This window comes from Catharus ustulatus, chromosome 22 (genome assembly GCF_009819885.2).
Source record: "Catharus ustulatus isolate bCatUst1 chromosome 22, bCatUst1.pri.v2, whole genome shotgun sequence".
NCBI classification, from domain to species: domain Eukaryota; kingdom Metazoa; phylum Chordata; class Aves; order Passeriformes; family Turdidae; genus Catharus; species Catharus ustulatus.
In genome coordinates, this window is record NC_046242.1 from 6,841,271 (window position 1) to 6,864,115 (window position 22,845).

Sequence of the window (22,845 nt, forward strand, 5' to 3'; positions counted from 1 at the left end):
GCTCCCTTCCCAGCCCTGTCTGCATCCCTGCTCCCTTCCCAGCCCTGCCTCATCCCTGCTCCTTTCCCAGCCCTGCCTCATCCCTGCTTCCTTCCCAGCCCTGCCTGCAGCCCTGCTCTCTTTCCAGCATCCCTGTCTGCAGCCCTGCCATCCCTTTCTGCTGTGGGTAGTGCTGTCACTCCCGAGGTTTGTCTGAACTCAGTCCTGTGACACAGGAGGGCAGCACCAGGCTCAGGAAATTCAGGAAGAGCTGAACACACTTCCCACTGGGCTGTGCTGGCTGAAGTGAAACCTTTGCTGTTAAATAAAAGCAGGGTTTGTTCTGCTCCCCACCAACAAGGCTCCCGTGGGGTATGGGGATGTTCTGGGGGTGTAAACTAAGATGTCACAGGAGAGAGAAAAGGGTTGGCATGCTGGGGCTTGGGGAGGGGGCAGTTATCTTCCAGCCCACACCATTTCTTGTCCTGGACCCCAGGATGGTCACCATCCTCCCTGACACAGAGCCTGTGCTCTGCAGATTTCGGCTCAGCACCATCAGCCAAGCTTGCAGAACTGGCACTCTGTGGGTCTGGTGCTGAGCACATGAACTCCATCCTAGGGACAGAGTGTGGGAGCTGGGAACAGGAGGTGAGGGTGGAACCTGACTCCATCTGCCTTCCCCTCCCTCCCTGCAGAAACACCTCCAGCACAAGGACATCCTAGAGCAGCACTGAGGAAGGTGTGAGGCATGTGAAGAGCTGGTTCTGCTGCAGCTGAGCCATGGCTCAGCCTCTCTTCTCCCCAGGGGCAATAAAAGCACCGGTCCCTAATGAGTCGTTCATTTTTCATTCCATTTGCTTGCTGTTTATTTTCCCTTTTCACTTTCTGATCCAACTCTCATATTACTAAATCAGAGGGTCACTTTTATTACCCCATTTGGGCACTGATCTTACAATTTGGATGAACCAGCTCACCCTTGTAATGAGAAAGATGAGACCATTGCTGGTTATATCCCCATTTTTAGGGAGGCTGCTATAAAAGCTGGAGAGGAGTGAGAAAAGAAGAAACCTCAGGCTGGTCTTTCCTGTTGCCATACCTTGGTCATTCTGGGCTGAAATTCAGAACAGCAAAAGCAGCAAAGTGCCTCAACTTCAGCTCCCTCCAGAGGGAGCAGGACTGTGGCAGGGAAATCCAGCTCTGCTCACAGGGAGGATGAAATTCCACATGTGCCTTTGCAGAACAAACCTGCAGAAATCCAGTGGGAAACAGCCACTGGCAGAGATGTGTGTGACCATCCCATCCCTCCTGTGCCCCTCAAAACTGCCTCAGGTGGCTGTGGTGAAATGGGAATTACAAAAAGACATTTTGGACAGCTGAGAGACAACTTCACATCCAGATCATCCAGCAAAACAGGGATCTTCCTCCAAAATCCAGAGCAGGAATTCAGACAACACCAAACAAATGTAAGCACCTTTTAAATGATGCTGGCTATTGTTGAATAATAACAACTGAGTTCATTAGATTGCTACAGAGATCAAACTGAACTTAAATTAACCTTGAAAAAGGGGGAATCAGCATATTTCTCTTGTGTACAGCACCAGCACTCATGTACTGTTGCTAGAGTCAATTTTTGCAAAGCATCCACATCTTTTCAAACAAAGTGGAAGCCAAAAGATTGATAAGGCCTTGCTGGGCTGTGCTGCAGAAGGTCTCCTTGCAGAGACATGGTCTTTAGTACTTCAAAAACGAAGGCAATAACTCATTTTCCTCAGTAAATGTAAACCCCTTTGATGAGCCTTGCTCCCAGCTTGGGTCTGAGTGGGAGCAGAGGGAAGTCAGAAGGAAAATCATCACAATAACAACCCAAAGTGCCTGCCTGCAGCACTAAATCAGAGGCAGGACATGCTCTGCCTGACTTCCCAAAGGGATGTGGGCAGGTAGAACCTCCCTCCCCTCCCAGAGTCCTGCCTGGCCCCAGCTGAGGCTGCCATCCCTTTGTGCTGTTACCCACACAAGTGCTGGGCAGCACCAGCCAGCAGTGGGGAGTGATGGCAGGACAGTCTCTGGCTGTCCTTGTGCAGTGAGGCAGCCAGAGAAAATCCTGGAAAGTGAAGAAAGGTGCAGCTGGCCACAGCCTGGGAGGGAAGGGCTGATTCACATCTGGGATTCAGGACTGCACACACAGGGCTCACTCACCTCCCTCTCTCCTGCCCCACCTGCTAGACCCTGCTCCCTTTTGTCCTTTGCACTTCACCATTTGTTCCCACTTGAACAATCCTGTTCCCCCGAATTTCATTCCCCTCACCCTTTCATTTTCCTGTAGTGAAATATAACTGTGAAGGCTTTGAGGAGGCTCCAGACTTCATTTCAGCACAAACAATTCCCAAATTACCATAATATCATGTACTGGCCTCAAAACCACCACACAGCCACCACCTCCCTCCACAAAGGTTTCTCCCTAAATTCTTTTATGTCATTGATAAGCATCAGTTAATGAATAATAACAGCAGTAAATGCCTTAAAGGACCCAAAGCATGATAAGTAACAGCCAGGAGTGGGCTGTCACAGGAGGGACCACAGATCAAAGGGGAATGCTGACTCAGCTGCTTTGTTGCTAGACTGGAACAATTTATCTGAATCCCAGTAGGTAGAAATTAAAACTATTTGTAGGGGGAAGAAAAAACCCTCCACAATGTGAAGGTCTCCCCCTAATATTTGTCTCCACTAAACTATGCATGAGAGCTTCCCATCCTTCACAGAGGGATGAAAAAAGAGGAGAGGAGAGGAGAGGAGAGGAGAGGAGAGGAGAGGAGAGGAGAGGAGAGGAGAGGAGAGGAGAGGAGAGGGAGAAGGAGAGGAGAGGAGAGGAGAGGAGAGGAGAGGAGAGGAGAGGAGAGGAGAGGAGAGGAGAGGAGAGGAGAGGAGAGGAGAGGAGAGGAGAGGAGAGGAGAGGAGAGGAGAGGAGAGGAGAGGAGAGGAGAGGAGAGGAGAGGAGAGGAGAGGAGAGGAGAGGAGAGGAGAGGAGAGGAGAGGAGAGGAGAGGAGAGGAGAGGAGAGGAGAGGAGAGGAGAGGAGAGGAGAGGAGAGGAGAGGAGAGGAGAGGAGAGGAGAGGAGAGGAGAGGAGAGGAGAGGAGAGGAGAGGAGAGGAGAGGAGAGGAGAGGAGAGGAGAGGAGAGGAGAGGAGAGGAGAGGAGAGGAGAGGAGAGGAGAGGAGAGGAGAGGAGAGGAGAGGAGAGGAGAGGAGAGGAGAGAGGCAAACAGTGTCTCATTTTCTGGGGCAGAGCCACTGCCATGGAGAGAGGAAGATGCACCTGATCTCTCCAGGCCTGCCAACCTGACATATTTTCACCAGCAGCTCCTGGAAATTTTGGCCAAACAGGAGAATAAAGGCAGCTCCTTACCTTGGCCTCCAGCGTGTTCAGCCTCTCGGTCATATCAGCCAGCCTGGTGCAGTTCATGCATTCTAGAGAGAACAAAACACAGTGAGGTCACACTGCCAGGGGCTGTGCATGTTCACCCAGGGCTTCAGGCTGAGTCCAGGTCAGTTATGGCGAAAAAGAAATATTCAAATCCACTGCACAGGTCACCAGCCACAGCCATGTTACATGAACCTTGTTTGGGGATGTTTAGGGGGGCAGAGTGTGAAATTAAGTTCCCAAGATGCAGAAGGCAGATGAAATTAAAATCAGTTTTAAGACTTCTCATGCTGCCAACCAGCATGCCCTGCTGTCACAGGCAGAGACATTTGTCCTGCCCTGGTGTGGCACCTGCTCCCACCTGACAGGACACCAGGCTGCACAAGCCCCACTCCATTTAATACTCTCTCCTCACTGTTTTAGGAGAGCAATGCACACACGAAATGCCCATCTCTGGAGTCCTGCTCCATCCCTGGGCTCCCAGGCTGTGTTAGCACTCCCAGACAAATGAGACAAAGCATCCATCTCAGTGACAGCCAGGAAACCCAAGGCAGATCCCAGGGCTGATGCAGCCCAGAGCTGCAGCATGAAGTGGTTTCCATCTCACTTTGCTGCAGAGGAGCAGCAGCCACCAAAGGAGCCCTGACAGGCAGCCTCAGAGAGAACAAACATTGCCAGAATGAGCTCTGAGCGCAGGTTAAAGTGGCTGCTCCCTCCAAAGGACATTCCTCATCTAAACAGAAGGCCTGCTGCTTTGCCTCTGGTTTCATCTCAGCAATTTTAAAGTGAGGGAAGGAGGATAAAGCCCTGAGGAGAGATTTCATCAACACGGAGCTGCCCCAGTGCTTTGCAGCAGAGTGGGACTGCCCACTCCCAGCTCTCAGAGAGCTTCCACACTGCACCCCTCACCTCTCATGGTTCCTGAAGCCCTGCAGTTCTCAAAAAGGGAAAATGATTTGCAGCATGAAGCATTTCAGAGGGTAAACCATCCACATTCAGGTGATGAATGCCAGCTCATGTCCCATAGAGCAGAAACACATCTCTGTGTGCATTCTGTGCTCCTTAAGGGCCAGAGCCTGTTTTCATTGATTGCCCATGGAAATAGTTAACTCTGGGTTTTCCACAGGGCTGGGAATGTTGATCTGTAGTTCCTGAGCCCCTAACAGCCTGCTCAGGTGCAGCTGAGGCTGCAGTGATGCAGAGGATGCTGGGGGAACCCAAAGCTTCCCTATGATGGGAATGGGTGAACATGGATTTTGGCCTGAGTGAACACCCATTTCATTGATTTTCCTGAGGTCATGGAGCAATCTCCATGAATTGGAAGGTTTTTTTTGTGCATAACAAACACTGGGGAATTCCAGGGACTATTTGTTGGCTTGATATGTCTTTTCTGCAATTGTTCTTTCACTGATTTTTTGAGAGCACTCAGTTTCTCTTGTTCCAGGGGCCATGGTCCCCTTGGGCTCAGCTGTGCCCCCAACAAGCTTTGTCCTCCCCAAGGGACCTCTCCAGTCACTCCATGGAGCACACTGCATGCCCTGGTGGCTCTCAGCCACACACAGATGTGAGTGCATGGCTTGGAAGAACAGGAAGCTGGGCTGTTCCACCCTGGTGATTTACAGGCTAAAAAGATAATTTGAGTGCTAACAGCAACCCAGTGCATCCCCCTTCCAGAGGAATTCTCACACTGCTCCTCTGTGAGGAGCTGTGTAGCTTCCCAGAGGAGCCAGACAGATCTTCATAGATCTCATAATACACAACATTTTGCAGACAAAGCATCTGATGCTTCAGGAGCACTCAGATGGAGGGATTTCCTCACAGCTCAGTACTGACATGGACTTTAACTTTTGTTTATTTTTATTTTCTGCAATAGATCTTGGGCAATATTTTTTGGCTTGAACTGACCCATGAACATGCAAGTGCCATAAGTGCACTGTCCTAAGGGGGAGGAAATGGGTGAGGCTTGTTTGGTCTGGATCTGCTTCTGGTGTGAAACAGGGAATTGGTTTCTGTATGTAACTGGCTTCATGCTTTTGATCTTGCTCATCCCCACAGAAAGATAAGACTGAATAAATCCAGGGCTCCCAGGAGCCAAAAGATGCACCAGATGTGTTACAGAGCAAATAAAATACAGAGTCCTGCTCTCCCTTCTGCTGGCTTGCACATATGAGCAACTCCCACAGGTTTAGACAGACAGACTTGAACTGTCTGAAAACCATTTCTGCATCTCTGAGATGGAATGACCACTTAAGGTCCCTCTGGAGAGCTCAGCTCATTAAAAAAGGGTTTGTACCCTCCCTGTGCACAGGGGTGAATCAACCAGCTCCCAGGAGAAGGACAGGGTTCAGGGACAGCAGCAGTCCAGCAGCTCTCTCTGCTCTTCAGGAGGGTCTCAAAGAGCCCTCTCAGGTGCATTTGGAATAGAAAAGGTTTGATTTAAATGGACAAAGTGACAGAAGAGGAGAGAAACCAGCAATGTGATATTTGTACTAATATGATCTTCATGTCAGTGATGTTGAAACAGGCAGAAAACACAGCCTGGGTCAGAAAGAGAACTACTTAAGTTCAAGCTGGATTTGATCTCTGATCCTTTCTGTTGTGAAATGCCTGGAAATACAGATCCACACCCAAGGTACTTAGACTGGGCCCAAAAGACAGTTAAATAATCCAAAAGTGGATATCCTAATGCAAAAGATCTTACTAAGGCAAGAGTTCTGCCAACAACCCCATGTGACATTTATTTATCTGACCAACAGGCAGACAAGGCTCTCAAAGGCAGGGGTGAGTGCTCAGGGCTCAGTGTCAGACACTCCATCCAAAGTCCCTCACCACACACCAGGGACAGGCTCTTCAGGGTCTGGGCTCCACAGCTGTCCTTGCAGAAAGCTGAGAACAGTGGTGACAAATCAAGCTAATAAATATCTTCCCTAACCACGATGCACTGAAGTATTTAGTGTCTAATCTTGATGGCTGGTGGTTCCAAGGCCTGGGACTGTGAAGCTGAATTTTCTGATCAGGGTGAAAGCAATCTGTGTTATTAAAAAGAGCTTGAGAATCTCACATCATTATTTCTCATGGAACAAATACAACACTGGGGCAAATGCACACACTCTGTGACCTGGGGCTGCAGAGCAGACGCTTTCCATATCTGCAGAAATCCATCACTTGTTGCTGCACAGAATCACAGTTTATTTCCCTTCTATTCCTAGTTGGCAGATTTGTATTTTTCCAGCTAAACTCTGAGAAAGGAGTTGTGATTTCACTCTATGAATCCCAACCTCAAAACACATGGTAGGATTTGTTTCAGAAATATTCCAGCAGGGAGGATAAATAATTGAGATAATGAACATGAGACAGTACCAGCATATCCTGTGACAGCCAGTCTGTCTCCACCACGTCTCACAGTTACTGTCCCAGCACATCTCTCCCTTTCAATTGGAATGCAACTGGAGGGATGGAAAATTCTAATGCAGAGGAGACATGCTGGAAAACAACAACCCAGGAACTCTGTACCAGCTGTGACCCCCTTAACCCTGACACAAAGGTTGATATGTTCAACCCATCTTTGTTAAAGATGAGTTTCCAGTGCAGCAGAGCTGTGCCTGAGCTTCCAGGCTGGATCCACCCCTGAGAGTGACCTAAAGCAGTGAATGATGCTTCAGGTACCTTGTTAACCTGGCACTCCTGCTTTGCATCATTTCAATATTAAATACTTGCACACTTCAGCTTCTCAAGCCTGAAAGCCCCACAAGTCTTCAGATTCCTGCCTGAAATCCTAACAAGAGCAGTGTGATAACAGCCTGACACCAACAGGGCTCAGATGATTTCAGCACAGCAATCACAGTGGCACTGAGGGCAGTAAAAGAAGAACCAGCCCAACTTTCACCATGGGGCCACAGGTCAGTTTTGTGTAAAAAGCCAAAGAAACCTCTTGGCACCTCTGCGCAATTTCTCAGCTCTGACAGCCCACGCTCATTTGTACACCCAGAGTCTCTGCAGAATATTTAAAAGGCTTTTGGTTTCCCTACAGCCAGATGCTCAGTAGATATAAATTGCACTGCTCAACTGAAGTCAAGGGATCAAGGCTCTGTCTCTCTTTTTCTTGATGGATTGCTCCAGAATTTGTGTTTCAGAGGGGAGGCAGAGGAGGTGGTTTATAGCTTATGAAAGGAGAGAGAATTCTGGAATCACAAAGCCTTTGTTTAAACAAATAAAGTCTTTGCAGCCAGTTTTTTTTCAAGACCATATTTTGCTATTACAAGAAACTTCAACCTTGCAATGCAATGAGGCATAGCATGCAGGCAGGCTGGGGGACATGAGAATCACATCTGCAGCTCATGCTTCAACCTGCTCAGACCCCAAACAACACACCTCCCTCCCTCAGGCTCACTTTCCTTTCATCCATTGTTAGCTTGATGTAAAGGACCTGCAAAGGATCCAAGGTCAAAGGATGAAAAAGGACCAAATGTAACACAGACACAGAGACACAAATTAAATGCTTGATTTTTGTGACACAACCTACCTGGCAGCTCTTCCCTCTCCATCTGATCTAGCCCAGCACTTCCCTTGCATGGCCATGCACAAAGAGGACAGGCTGGGTTATCCCCAGGGCAGGGGAGCAAACCAGAGCTGCCAACAGCCCGTGTTGGAGCACTGGGAAGGCAACAGCAGCTCCATGAAACTCAACACAACAGCTCTGAGTGTGCAGCTACTGCAGCACCAGCCCTGCTGGAGCAGCTCCTGCAGCACCACAGTCACAGCCTGGGCTGCACTGCCCTGGCAAAGCAGTGACACAGCTCAAGATGGTCCAAAAAGAACATTTTGTCTGTCAAAGTAAGCAGGAGACCAGCTTTGCTCAGCAGACCTTCCCCCAGGACAAGTTCAGAGCAGTCTCTGAGCACATGTGGAAGAACTCAGCTAAATTCACCCAGTCAACCAAGTTTCTTTGCAAAGAGAAAAGGATGAACTCAAAGCTCCCAAGGGAAATGGGAAGCACCATTAACTCAGTGAGCACCCAGGATCTCATGCACTGAAGTTTTATCTGACACTCTGGGAGAAACCACCAGAGCACTGAGCCCTTACTGCCACACACAAATGCACACTTTAGCCAGGAAAGAACAGTGACACTCTCTGACACTGGCACAGGAGGAATTTCGAGTCGAATTCCACAGCAGAAATATGAACACAGATCTGTGCCTACCTAGGTGGCCCTCAGCTGGGGGACAGCCAGCCTGGGCTTGCATCTCCACCTCTCTTTAATTTGTCTGATTTGACCCTTCCAGCCTTTTTACATGGTTACTGAGTTTCCTTAAGTAGTTTATGTTCTGGCCCTTTGCAAAAGCTTTCGCCAGTGCTTGTGAAGGATAGCAGGCCCAAGCCATAAATCACAGCCAACCTGGGATCTGTTTTTTCAACACATTTCCTTTAATGAGAGTCAGATGTTGGCTAGATAGGCTTTATTAATTGTGCTTGTTTAGAGGGGCCGTGTGTGCAGCCCTGCAGCGGGGCTGAGCCCGGGGAGGGCAGAGGGCTGGCAGGAGGGATGGACACTCTGACACCTGGCCTGGGCAGCAAAGGATCAGGAATAAAGGTCTGGAGAGCTGTGGAAGGGAAGGGCTCCAAGCCTGGCCACAGCTCCAGTCCCAGTAAAGCCAGAGCAGGAGCTGCTTCTGCAAGGGGAAGCTCGCTGAGTTTTGTTTAGGGTAGGATCATTAAGACTCCACTGCTCTGTTTACTGCCCTGATGTTTACTTGCTGTGTGCATTGTAAACCACAGAATCACAGAGTATCCTGAGCTGGAAGGGACTCAGAGATCACCCAGCCCAGCCCCTGGCCCTGCACAGACCCCCAGCAATCCCACCCTGAGCATCCCTGGGGCAGTGTCCAAACTCTCCTGGAGCTCTGGCAGCCTCAGGCTGTGCCCATCCCTGGGGAAGAACTTTCCTTGATATCCCCTGACACAGCTCCAGCCATTCCAGATCCTGTCACTGCTCAGCAGAGGAGAGATCAGTGCCTGCCCCAACTCTTCCCCTTCTGGCAGACAGTGGCAAGGGGAAGCTTCACTGGGCAGGGCTGTCAGAGCCGTGCTGCTGGGACAGCAAGGCAGAGTCACCCAACCCAGAGAAGAGCTGTGCACTCAGTGCCTCTTCTTCCCAGCATTTCACACCAAATCTGTGTCCTGTCCATGCCCCAGCCTGGCCACAGCCTCACCTTCCACCCTGTGCCCTCCTGCCCATCAAGAGTGGGACTCTGATCCTGCAGGGTCCTTCCAGCTCAGACCATTCTGTGCTCCAGGCTGGCACTGGCACAGCCCCAGCACATCCCACTCATCCTGCTCATCAGCACAATTAAAACATCTCACACATCAGGAACCTGGAGCTCAGAGAAACTTAGAGAAGGTCTCTTTGACCAAAGAGGGTTTGTTCTTTCCCACAGTTTTCACATCAGGGTTTTGCAGGCTGGAACGTTTTATCTTCACCTGGAAATTGTGAGTTATTAGGTTGCCTATCAATATGAAACAGAACACCTCCAGAATATTTTTTGCCTTTTTACCTCCATTCCAGATAATTCACCATCTCTGCTATGAGACCCCAATCACTGCCAAAATTCCCCCATTTGTAATGTCTCTCATATCTCTATTATAACAACCCTTACCCTTAACTTTACTGGCTATCTTTAAAAAGCAGCTCAGATTTCCTTTCTTATGAGAACTGCTATCTGATCCTTTTCCTCTTGTAAAGTGTTCATACTTCATTTTCGTGTCTACTTTCTTCTTCCCCTTTTTAAAGAGGAAAAGGCTTTTTTTTTCACAAACAATAACTGTTTTTTCATTATCATGACATTCAGTGTTTTTGAAATGTCTGTAAAAAAAAACCTTAGCAAAACTGAGTGAAAAGAAAATTTACCACAAAATGCAAGTTACTCCAAGTTGTTGGAGTAACAGCTATTCAAGAAGCTTCCCAAAATTTGGTACATTGTTTCAAGTGAAAAAAATGGGGTGCAATTTTAAAAAGTTTTGCCATATTATCTCTAGATGTCTTTTTCTTACATGATTTTTCATGCCTTCTGAGTTAAATGTTTCAGCCTTAAGTTTTGAATAGCATTTTTTTCAAATCTCACATAAATTAAAAATAAATGAACAAATTAAATAGTCTTAAGTAAATGGTTTAGTTTGGGTCAAAAGAAACTATTCTGATTGACTCAAACCCATATTTTAGTTAGCACACTGTGTCAAAACCTTAAAATTTTCCATTTCAGATTCTCCCAAATAATTTTGCTTTCCAATTTTTTGATTTGGCAGATCAAGCCAACATCCCTCCATTATTCACCCAGGTCTGTTCTTAAACAGCTCACATCACTCATGTTTTGTTTAAGATTTCACACGTGCACACTCCCACCCCAGTCACTAATTTTATCCATAATTCCTCTTTTTTGTGCTCTTCCATGCTGCTGCTGGGGCTGGTGCTGTGTCAGCATTTGCAGTTTGGTCAGGATCATTTATTCCCAGGCAGCCATCAGCTGTGAGATCCATGTTCAGCCCATCTCCACCTGCCACAGGAAGCTTTAGCAGGGAAAGGCTAGGTTTGGGTGCAACATGTTTGGATAGAAATGCATCATCTTGATTCTTACAAGCACCAAGGATATTTCACTGAATTTACCCTGACTGAATTTACCCTGAAAACAAAGATTTTACCTGTCCAGTGTGAGTTTGCCAAAGCCTTGCTGGTGATCCTGGAGCTCCAAGTGATGCTGGTGGCATTGGAGCTACTCAATAATTTTGATATTGCACCAAACAAACCCTCCCTTGGTTCCCAGCTGTAGCAGGGCATGGCAGCAAAGCAGACAAAGCAAATAAAATGACAGAAAATAAAGACACACAATATGCATCTAGAAAACTCTCACAGCAAGACAGGGCAAATCTAAACTAGATTAGAAGTCCCCAAATTAAAAGAGGGATTCCACAGCCAAGGAATTATGTCCACAGGGCCTGGGGCTCCTTCCCAGGGGAAAACTCTCCTCCTACAGCTGGTCCAGTCCTCACTGTGCCACAATCCCAGGTCTGATACCACCATCCTTGAACTAAACTCATTTCTCCCTCAATCCCTGCTCTGTGACATGGAGAGAAACTTCATGGGACCTGACCCCAGTGAAGAACAGAAACTCCACTACATCCAAAGTTCATCTCACATTGAGATGGCTTCACATCCCTTACAAACCAGACTGCTTTTCCCTGCTGGGAGAAGCAATCAGGGGGAAAATGCAGTCAAAATATGGTGCAGTGTAACATGAAATAAGGAAGCAGACAGGACAAAAGGAAACACTTGAATCAGGCTGACCATGAAGTCTGCAGGGACTCTCACAATATTGGTTCTGCACCTGTGTAGCACAGGTCAGGGAATCTCTCACAGTCTGGAGCCAAACATCGTGTGCTGAGCTGGGGCTTGTGTTTCATAAAGACACTCCAGAGCCAGACAACCAAGGTTTCCTTAGTGAACTGCATCCAAACTTAACCATTGCATAGGAAACATGCATCTTGTTTCCAGTTGGGATTTCTGACCTCAAATTCTACCCCTGCTTTGAGTTTTATTACTTGGACCTGCAAAGCTGCAGGGCAGCTCTAGGGTTGGACAAAGTCCCTGTAACCCACAAATGTGTGACATTCAGGATGCTCAGTCAAGCTCTAGTTGTTCCTCATCCAGAGCATTTAGCATTGGCTTCCTTTAGCCAGGACAAAAAACCAGCTGAAAGACCAATAAGGAAAACAACTCATTAAGCTACTGAAAAGGATGGTGAGAATTCAGAAGAATTTGGCTCCCTGAACATCAGAATAGTTTTGTGAATGTGTTTGCACATTCTTTCTCCAGCAGATGCACACTGATGATAGTTATTATTATTATTATTATTGTTATTGGCATGGGCACTTTTGCAAAGGTTTGATTTCCCACGCCAGCATTTCAGCCTCAGGTTCACCCCATGGTTTGTCCATTCTCCCTCCCTCCCTGGGCTCTGAACAGCCCCCACAGCCCTCACCCAACACCCCTGCACAGGGCAGTGAGCACCCTGAGCCCTTGGGAGCTGAAATGCAGGCACAGGACATCCCTGCAGGACCTCACTCTGCTGGGTACCCCTTGCTGGCCTTCACCCAAATCCCCCTGAGCCTGCAGTGGTGCTCACAGATCTGAGCAGCAGGAAGAGGAATCCTCCCCACATTTCTCTGCAGCTGTGATTTTGCTCTGCAGGACACCCAGGGCTGCTGGGCTGTCAGGGGAGCCAGCAAATCCCTCACATCCTCTGGTCTCCACAGTGTGAAGGACAAGGTAACACTTGCATCCCATTAGCAGTGAGCACAGAGCTGTGCAAAGGACTTTTTGTTTGGGTTTGTTTTCTGTTGCTGCTTTGTTAACTTCTGGGTGAAGAAAAATTAGTAAGGGAAATATCTGCATGGACTTATCCAGGCACATTTCAATTTCACCTTCAGATTTTTAACTCTTCTAAAGAAGCTTTCAATTTTAGACTGAAAAATCAAAGCATATTCAGAACCAAAATGTTTCCCAGGATTTCTGCATTCTGTTGTTTTAATCCAAAACTCACTAAATACTTCCCAAATGTGGGGATCTATTCACTTAATCACCATTTCCTTTTTGCACTCCTCTGACCCAACAAGGAGCACAGCGTGTCCCCTAAGAGACCTCATGCTGGTGGCAGCTTCAGGAGCTTCATTAGGAGGTTCTAGATGATTCCACCCTGGAACTCTCCTTAAAAACGCCTGAGATGGCAAGTTTAGAGCCAGGAATGAAGGCCCAGCATGTGGGGAGGTTTCTCCTGGACCATGGCAGCTCTGGGTAGGGCTGGGTGTCAGCCAATCTTCTCTCCCACGCCTGTCACCCCACGCACTCTGCCTCAATATTGTGTTACTCTTCCAGCTGTGGAGGTTTTGACAATGAATTCTGACCCTGCCTCTGAGCACTGATGAGGAATGGGGAGAAGAGCCAGCCAGTCCAAAATGGACAAACCCAGAACGGTGCAATTTGCCTGCAGTACACCAAGGAGGAACTGGATACCTCCAGAGACACCTCCAACCCATCAATAATCACTTCTGAGCACCAGGCAACAATACACTGGCAAATAAGTCCAAGCAGGGCTTTAAAATGACACAGCTCGAGCTTTAGAAGCTGATGCACAGTCACTGGTGCCTGCTGCCATGTGATGCTGCTGGCAGCAGTGCTGATTTTGGCACTTTAAAACAAGCACAGGGCCAGGTTGTAATGGGAAGCAACAACCATAATTCTCCTGCAGTCAGAGCTCCTAGGTTTTGTACCCACTGAGAGTTTAGCCCCAACAGCAAAATACAGAAACTTGAGGGCACTTAATCAAATCAGAGCTCTTAACTGTTTAAGTTCATCTTTCTCCGTGAAATGTGTCTGCAGGACACTCTCAGGCACTTCACCAGAGTTAATTGCCTGAACCCAAACCATCACAGCCCACAAATCCTTTAAACTTTGAGAATTGACTTAATGCTGAACAGCTGCCAGGCTCTGCTTGCAGCAGCCATGGGAACAGCTTTTCTTATCAATAAATGGGGATTCCTGTGTGTGTGCAACACCCAGGAAAGGCACTGGAAATGCCTTTGCTTGGAGACCAGGAAATGCCAGGAAAATCCGTGCTAAGTGCAGCTGGAGGCTGAGCAAGATGCACATTCATCCCAAACCATGGGAGCCCTTCCCAGAGGTGTGCAGTGGTGGGTGCTGGGATGCTCTGCTTCCAAAGGCAAGGCACTGCAGCTCCCCTCAGCTGGGAAGCTCTGGGCTACCTCCAGGAACCATTGGTAAATGAGGACTTGAATGGTGACAATTGCATCAGTACAAAAGCAATCTCCTGTTTTAGCCCAATTAGTGCTGTGCTAAATCATCAGCCTGGTCTTGCCTTTGCAGTGGAAGGAGACACATCTGTGAGGCTCCTCTGCTGCATGTGGTTTGTGTTATCCTCTAGCACAATATGCATAAACTAATGCTGTTCTACACTTACACAGCACCTCATCTGGAAATCTGAAAGCGATTTATGAATGGTGGGCATCTGTGACATTTTACAGATGGAAATGGAGGCACAGAGGGATTCAGTAATCAGCCCCAGACTTGCACAATGAGTCAGCTGCAGAGCAGAGCCCATTATTTGTTCTGTGGTAACATCTAGTGTCCAAACACAGAGGGAGAGAAGTCTTTCTCCCCAAAAAGTGTACAAGCACACCCAAAGATACCAGCCATGCCTGCATTCAGAGCAGGGCTGCAGAGGAACAGTCAGAGGGAATGCACAGCCTGCAGCACACCTCCCCTGGCACACAGGCCTCTTCATTCTTGCCATACAAACACAGGCAAGCAGAAGGGTTAATATGCCTGCAAGTTTGTCTGCTTTTTCCACATCAGTTGATCTAATAAAAAAGATTGATTCTCCCCACAAATCTGGCCTCACTTTAACAAATCATTTGATTTGACACAAAGGACTATATTCAGATAGTTTAAATTCCACTTCACTCCCTGAAACTAAAGTTTCTAATGGGCTGAAGCCTCAGAAACAGCCAATAGCAAAGGCCAGGCAGAGACACCCACCTTGGGAAGGGCTGGAAGTGCCTGAGTGCAGCCAGAAGCATCTGCAGAACTCTCTGTACTGCAGTGCTTAGGAGCCCATGAGGAATGCTGCAGTGTGAAAGGAAACACAGAGACCTTTGAGAAATACAACAGCAGCTCAGGGAGAGCTGTTATTACCTGCCCACCTTGCCTGAAGTGACAATCCCAAAGTATTGGGGTGCACATCACCAGGGTGTAGAAAAAGCCCATAACCACATCCAGGCAATGCTGTCCCTGCCTGGCCCCACACTTCCAAAGGCTTTAGCCCACATCCTAAAATCAGAGTATCACTTAGATGACTAAAATCAAGCCATGGAATGAAACCTTCAAACATCAGGCAACAAAAGCAACCCCAGGCCAGATTGTCAAGAAGGAGGATTCCTTCCACAGTCAAAAAAACCCTATAAATCATAGAAGGATAGACTGGTTTGTGTTGGAAAGGAACTGAAGTATTATCCAGTTCCACTCCCCTGCCATGTGCAGGGACACCTTCCACTGTCCCAGGCTGCTCCCAGCCCTGTCCAACCTGGCCTTGGACATTTCCAGGGATCCAGGGGCAGCCACAGCTTCTCTGGGTAAACTGTACCAGGGCCTCCCCTCCCCTCACTGGGAACAATTTCTTCCTACCTATCCTTTCTATCTAATCTAAACCTCCCCACTTTGAGAATAAAACCATTGCCCTTGTTCTGTCACCTGTATAAAAAGTCTCTCTCCTTCCTTTTATAAGCCCTGTTTAAGCACTGGCAGGGGCTCTAAGATCTCCTTGGAGTCTTCTCCAGGCTGAACAACCTCAGCTCTCTCAGCCTGTGTTTGTAGGAGAGGTGTTCAGAGCATCCCAAACACCCATCACAAACACCCAGCCCATATTCTCTAACCTGCTGTCACATTAGCAGAACAACAGCATCACTAGATTTTGCCTGGATGAAACCTTAAAAGGGTGTGAAAATGCACAGTGGAGTAAACCTCATTTTAAGATGATTTAATATCTTGTCCCTCTGAGGGCTGTGGTGTGCAGGGGCAGGACTCTTCGTGCTCTCTCTGAATACCCAGCAGGACAGATGTTGAAAAGGGCACAGCCACCAAGGGAGAAACTGAAGCACAAAGTTTCAGGCCAAGGAAACAAATCACCACTGTAACAAGACAACCCAGAACTAAGAGTGGTCTGTGGCAGGACCAATAATAAGGACTGCAGAAAATGTAGATACAACTTGTGCTGACACAGGGCTTTCCCATGTGTCCTTGGACATGTCATCAGTTCCTCCACATGGCAGCTCCAACATGAGTCACTGTGGTAAGGAGTGCATTTGTGTGCCAGGACATGCCCAGGTTAACACAGGGGAGTCAGCAACAGCATCCCAAACCACGGCAGAGAGTGGGAAAGGGAATAAGGATAGAAACAAGAACAGAGGGATCCTTCCCTCCCAGAAGGATTTGGGCTGGTTTCTCTACTCAGATATTGATTTTTTTCCTGATACAGTAAGAATTAAGAATTTCAAGGAAGCTGTTACACTCCAAATGTGCTCTGGTCTCTGTAGTGAGCACTGGGAATAGTGTTGGGCATGTTCAGGGTCCCACCCAGGGGGTGCAGCGCTGCAGATTTGACACAGATCCTTCCCAGGCTGCCCTCTCTGCCCTGCTTGGCTGCTTGCCACTCCTCCAGCTGTGCCTGGGACCCAGGGCCAGTTCCAGCCTGGACAAGCACTCCAAGAGGAATCAGCAGCAATGCTGTGACACCCCTGGGCAGGGCACACAGAGGTGAGCTGCAGCTGCAGCAAGAAGCACAACTCCATGGAGGGTGGGGCACAAGGCTGGGGCTTGTCCTGATCTGAGGCATCACAGGAGCTTCTGGGCTGTGGGACATGGATTTTTCTGCTGTGTTCAGCAAGGGGAGCAGAGAGGCAGAGCAGTGAGAGTTCCTCATGCCCTGTCACAGCACTGCCTTCACATCCCAGCACTTGGGATAACTCAGCATGTGCTGCTTCAGAGCTGCCACAATTTCACCTTCCACAAAACCTGCATGTGGCCATCAGCCACAAAGACTCCCATGTAAATTCTTGCTTTTCATTGATTAACCATCATTGGAGATACATTTTAGAATTTAAAACCTTGTCTGAGCTTTGGCATCTGCACCAGAGAAATTTCAAGTGAGTTTTTAACATTGGTTTGGAGACACACAGCTCATGCACCAGCAAGCAACAAATCAGCTTTCATTCACTTTCAACCTTTAAAACCAGTTTGGTTTTCTCAGGGGAGGCTGTTCCAACACACTCAGACACGAGGAGACAGCAGGCTGCTGGATGCCAATGGCTCAGGGATCTCTCTCCTTGCTGCAGCTGCAGGTGAGGCCACAGCCACCCTCCCTCTGGGTACTCACCTCAGCAAGAAACCCCTTCCCTGTCAGCATCCCACCCCAAAAGATTGAGGAGAAGCGTGAGCAGGTTGGGGGAAAGAGAAGTGAGAGGAATGTTGGATTTGTCTTTACAAACAAGCTGTGGGTCTGCTGGTAGATCAAACCAACACTGGGAGATAGAAGAAACAATGGGATGGATTGCACTGATTGATGAATGGAAAAAGACATTTGCCTTTACAAACAAACTGCAGAAATGAAACTGGGTATTGGAAGATGAAAGAAACAATGGAGGGAAAAACTATGAATTCTGTAAGAATTAAAAATGCAAAGGGAGGGTTGTACATTAGAGGGGAATCTCAGCTATCAGTGTTTGGGAAGTCTGTGCCTCTCAAGTACCTCAGCAATGGGGAAAGAGAGAGGGGAATGTGGATGGGAAATTGGGATAAAAAGGAGGCTGGGTCCTCCAAAAATCTGAGAGATCCCAGGGAAATGCCCCATGGCCTCTCCCTTTATTCAAATAAAGTTACAGGACTCCTCTGTCTCCTTTTTGGACATAAACCTGTGGTGTTTGTGCATTAATTTTCCTGACAGAGGCATGAGTTTAATGGCAAGGAAGCAGAAGAGGCACCCTGAGACAGCCCCAGGAGCTGGTGCCTCTCTCAGGCAGTGACCCAAGCAAAAGGAGCACAGGGAAAGCAGGGTGGCCCTTCCCAGGTGCTCAGCAGGTGACACCTGGGCAGTCCCCAGAGAGAAGCTCCCATTCCCAGCTCCCTTTTCCAGACTCTTGAGACAGAAAGCAGAGACTCACAGCCCCCCTCCCAGCAGCTTCTCCCCAGAAGCAAAGGGCAGCCCTGGCTGGCACAGCCCCCCTCCCCCAAAGCCAGCCCAGCTCGGGGCTCTCTCTCCGGGTACCCCTGGTCCCACTTACGGTCCTGGCTGGGGAAGGAGCCGAGCTGGCGGCCAGAGGAACCTGCGGGGGGAGACAAGGAGTTATCTCTGCTCTGTGCAAACCCTCAAACCCTGCACTGTGCTGGCCCAGCAGAGCTCACTGGCTGCAATGGAGCTGCCTCCACTGCCCCAGTGCACAGCACACACCTCCCTCCCCAGCCCTGCTCCTCTGCAGGTGATGATTCCAGGAAACACAACTGCCCTGCTCCTCTGCAGGTGATGCTCCCAGGAAATAAAACTGCCCTGCTCCTCTGCAGGTGATGCTCCCAGGAAATAAAACTTCCTGAAGGACACAGGCTGCAGCATCCACTCCAGCTCAGTGGGAAAGGGGCAGGGTTTGGATCTGGGGTGGGTTTTTGGGATAATAGCAGTCGCTGCTTCCATCACACACAATGAGGGGAAAATGGTCCCAGGTGCAAGGGGGGAGAGCAGCTGCTGCTGGGTTGGCTGAGCCATGGGGAGAAGAATCCAGCATCTTTCCAGCAGCTGGTGCATGTGCTAAGAATGATGTTTGTGACAAGAAGAGATGGAATAAAGGTGGAGGGACAGCCTTCAGCAGTATGGGCACAGAAATATCTCCTAGTGCTCAGAAAATCAGAGTACACTTCAGAGGGGTGTATTCCCCCAGCCCTGCCAAGACAGACTCTCAGCTGGTTTGGTCACCTCCCCTCTACAGACTTTTTCTGTTTCCAAGTGTAAAACCAGAGATGATGACTCCAACTGCCTTTATAACCAGTCTGATGTCTGTGAAGACCTAATTATTTAAGTCTGTGAACCACAAAGCAATTTCATCTGGAAATGTATGAGCAAATCAGTATCTGTGTTTTGTGAATAAAAGGGTAATAAAAGGGAAGAGAAAAATGCTAAACAAGCTGAGAAAGTAATTGTCTTAGTAGGAAAAACTTCCCCCAGCAGCAGAGGGTGACAGTCCCACTGAAGTGATGGATATTAGTCATGATCAGCACACACAAAACCATCTTGAAGATACTAACTGCAAACAACTGTTACAAGACTTTACAAGAGTGTGTTTGTTGTACCAGTGTCTAGAAACATCACATTAAAACCAAGCAAACAAGAGCAGATAATTGCTTTGAATGTGGTTTTTGTTAGTTTGGAGTCCTGGATGGTTTTGTGCAAAGGTCTGGGAAGTTGAGCAGCCAACTTGCTCCCAGTCCCACTCATCCTCACTGGGAGGAACAGGAGATGCTGGTGCATTTACACCAGGGCAAGTCTGGACAATGTCTGGAGTCCCTGAGGACCCTCACAGAGTCACTAAAGCCCACACACATTTCTTTGGAGGATGAAGCTTTAACTTTCCTCCAGCTCTGCTGTGTCACTCAAGCTTTAAAGCACATAAGCAGTGATAATGGGCCAAGGCCAGTCCCACAGTCAGTGTGACATTCCCCCTAAACCTATTCTTTGAGGAAAATAAACAGAGGCTTGACTGCTGGTGTGACTCCCAGCAGATGTTTTCATAATGTTGGGCAAAGCTGGGACATGTGGACGAACAGAAAACTGCTCAGAATCAACTCCAGCACTATCTTGTTCCCTTTTCCTTAAAGAAATCCTGTCTCAGCAGGACCTGACCCCAAGACCCTCACAGGATTGCCAGTGTGGGGAATCTTTTCAGCTAGTTTAATCCAAGATTTGGGATTCAGCAAGGACATGGTAAATCAGATCCCTGAAGGGATGTTGCCATAAATTCCTACCATGGTTTCTCTCAGATGAGCAGCCACAGGCAGTGCTGCACTGCTCACAGCACTTCTCCTCCCACCAACCCGAGCACCAGGAGCCAGGCAGCAGCATTTGCCTCTAGGAAATCCTCTAGGGACAAGGGGATGGCCAGGAGGGCTCTGGGACACATCCTAAGGCAGGGTCACTCAAGTGCAAACACAGACACCATGGCATTTATGGAGTGAGCCCTTCCTGGTGCATGGCCAGGACCACTTTTGCAGCAGGAACCATGCAGGGGAGTCCCAGCCTCCCACAGAAACCTCCCTCCACATGCTCCAGCTCCTGATCCTGTCAGATGTGATGGTATCTAAATCTTTCCTCGTTTTATAGGTCTGCCTTATATTGCAGCAAGCCACAGTAATGCCCTGCTGCACAGAAACCCAGTCCCAGCCCACCCTGCTCCCTGCCTGGGCTGCAGCACACACAGCACTGCAGCTGAGGACTGATGCAGCTCCAGCACCTTCTCCACCTCCCAGGACAGGGCAGGCTCGAATCCTTCTCCTCACATTCTTCTCCTCTCTTATCCAGGCACAGCCAAGTCTCAAAGAGCCTAAAATCTGCTTATCCTTGGCCACAACAGCTGCCCTCCATGCCAGGGAAGGACACATCAGCTGCAAGAGGAGTGCAGAGAAACAACACTCAAGCTTCACATTTTAACCCCAAGCCTGGCAGGGGCCTCCCCTTTGCTCTGAGACTGTCAGTGCAGCCTGAGGAGCTGCATCGAGGCAGCACATTGATCCTGAGTGAAGGGGAAGAAAATTATTCTTGTCTTTCATCTCTGAGGACCAAGCACATCCTGAATGAGAGTTTTGGGAATGGGTCTCACAGAAAATGGGAAGTCTCTGGTGGTGGAAGCCCTGCACCACTACAGAGCATCCACATTACCATAACAAAATGCTCAAAAACACATGGTTTTCACTCTTATCCAAATAATAGAATAATCACTATGCAATAAATTTTCTTTCATCATTCAACCATTAACAGCAACTTCAAACCACCGAGTTCTGCTTCTACTTTGAGAAGCAGAGAAAGATTCCAGTTTAGTCCTTTCCAGATGAAATTAGATAAATGTTTAATGCCTTCTGCAAGATCTGCAGAGTCAACAAAAATACTAAAGGCCAAATCCAGAGGGATCCTGTTAACTAACTCAAGATCCATCTTGAGTTAAATAGCATCCGCAGTGAGAACAGAAAGTTTTTCCCTTTGCACAACAGTGTCAGGTCAAGATCAATGACATTAAAAAAATGTTTACTAGGTCTTTTCTGTAATAGCAACAAGAAAGAAAAAAACTTAAATCTCCAGAACTGCAACAGAAAGGCCAGGCAAAGGTAGAAATGTATTCCACAGCCCTGTGCAGAGAATCCATTTCTGGACATCTGCCTAAAACTCTGCATCCGCCTTGTGCTGGCTCAACCCCCACTGCTCTTGGCAGGTGAGATAGAAAATTGGTTATAAAATGAGCTCTATATTTTATAAGTTTCATAAACATTTTTTTTTAAAAAAAACTGGAATATGAGGTATTCTCAGAGATTCTGTGCCAGAGAGTAATGTGGTCTAACTTGGAAACAGAGTTACCACCTGTTCATGGCAACTGCTCTTTTAATCTTCATTTCTGTTTTATGAGCTGACCAACACTATTTTATTAGCTGACAATTAGTTTAGGTTGATTTAATTAAGCAAAATTGAGTACAATCCCTCTTTCTTCCAGAGCAAACGTTCTGCAGGATTAGGGGTATGAGCAACTTGGAACCTGTATCAATAAAGCTAAATTCCAGATCTTTTTGTCAAAAACAATCACATGACTGCCCAGGTAAATATATGTCAGTGGACACAGAGATGTTCCAGGTGTTCTAAGAGAACAAGAGTTGTTCTAAGGGGAAAAAAAAAAAAAAGGTTCTAAGAGAAAAAGTGATGTCCTAAGAGAAAAAGGCAGAGGTAAAAACCAGAGGTGAGTTTGGCACCAGTTTGGCACCAGCACTTGTGCTTAAGCTGGTTTGAGCTGCCACCTTTGTTTTTAGAATGAGTGTCTGCACCTCGTGGAGGGACACTGCCAGATAACAAGGAGAAAGATGAAAAATAACCCAGTTCCACCTGTGGCAGTGGGACAGAAAGGGCAGAGCAGGGTGGGAGGAGGAGCAGGCACATGAGGGGTGATTTGGGGCTCATTTAACTCATGCAAGGATGGAGATGTGGTCATGACCTGCCACAGCCTCTCACAGTTCCTGCTCCAACTAAAGCTTGAAGCTGATGACAAAAACCTGCTGACAGCAGAAGATCATCAGCATCTTGAACAGATGCCTCCAGAACTGATGTTTCACAGGAGGCAAGAGGCAGTGTTTGCTCTTTTCTGCCAGTTTGCTTTCCTGTGAGCAAATGCCCTCATGCACCAGCCTTTGGGCTGAAGAACCAGGTGTCTGAAAAGTACAGCATGGGGTGCACACCTCAGCTTTAATGTCTTTGGGTTTAGCTTTGCTCGCTGTTGTACCTGTTTTCTTCTTCATTTTTTCCCCTTGAATATTTTGTAGAGCTGTACCAAGAAGGAATTCCCACCTGGGCAAACATCTCTAGTTTAGCACAAACTCAACCTCACACACAGACAGGAGCTTTAGCTGCCAGTCAGGATTTAGCCTTCCTCACACAGGCTGTACAGATGTTTCTGCTTGGCTCATTTTAAATATTCAAAGCAATAATTGACCTAAATCAGCAGCCTTTTGAGTACCAGCCCTCACCAGGGCAAGCTTGAGTGAAATAACTCAAGGATGAATTTTCTCATGTCACAATTTCTTGAGTCCCATCT

The 22,845-nt window shown here is 47.9% G+C and overlaps 1 protein-coding gene across 6 annotated transcripts in view; it reads right to left on the bottom strand.

Moving 5' to 3' along the window:
- The window catches only part of COL26A1 (collagen type XXVI alpha 1 chain), a 168,804-nt gene that overhangs the window by 36,982 nt on the left and 108,977 nt on the right, over positions 1-22,845 (bottom strand). For 4 of the 6 annotated variants that reach the window (XM_033078461.1, XM_033078464.1, XM_033078462.1 and 1 more), the window contains exons 4-5: positions 18,295-18,336; positions 3,382-3,443 (exon numbers count right to left, since the gene is read on the bottom strand). In XM_033078461.1, the coding sequence (XP_032934352.1) occupies positions 3,382-3,443; positions 18,295-18,336 (104 nt within the window). The remainder of the gene's footprint in view (positions 1-3,381; positions 3,444-18,294; positions 18,337-22,845) is intronic. The other 2 variants (XM_033078465.1, XM_033078463.1) reach the window with 1 other exon arrangement.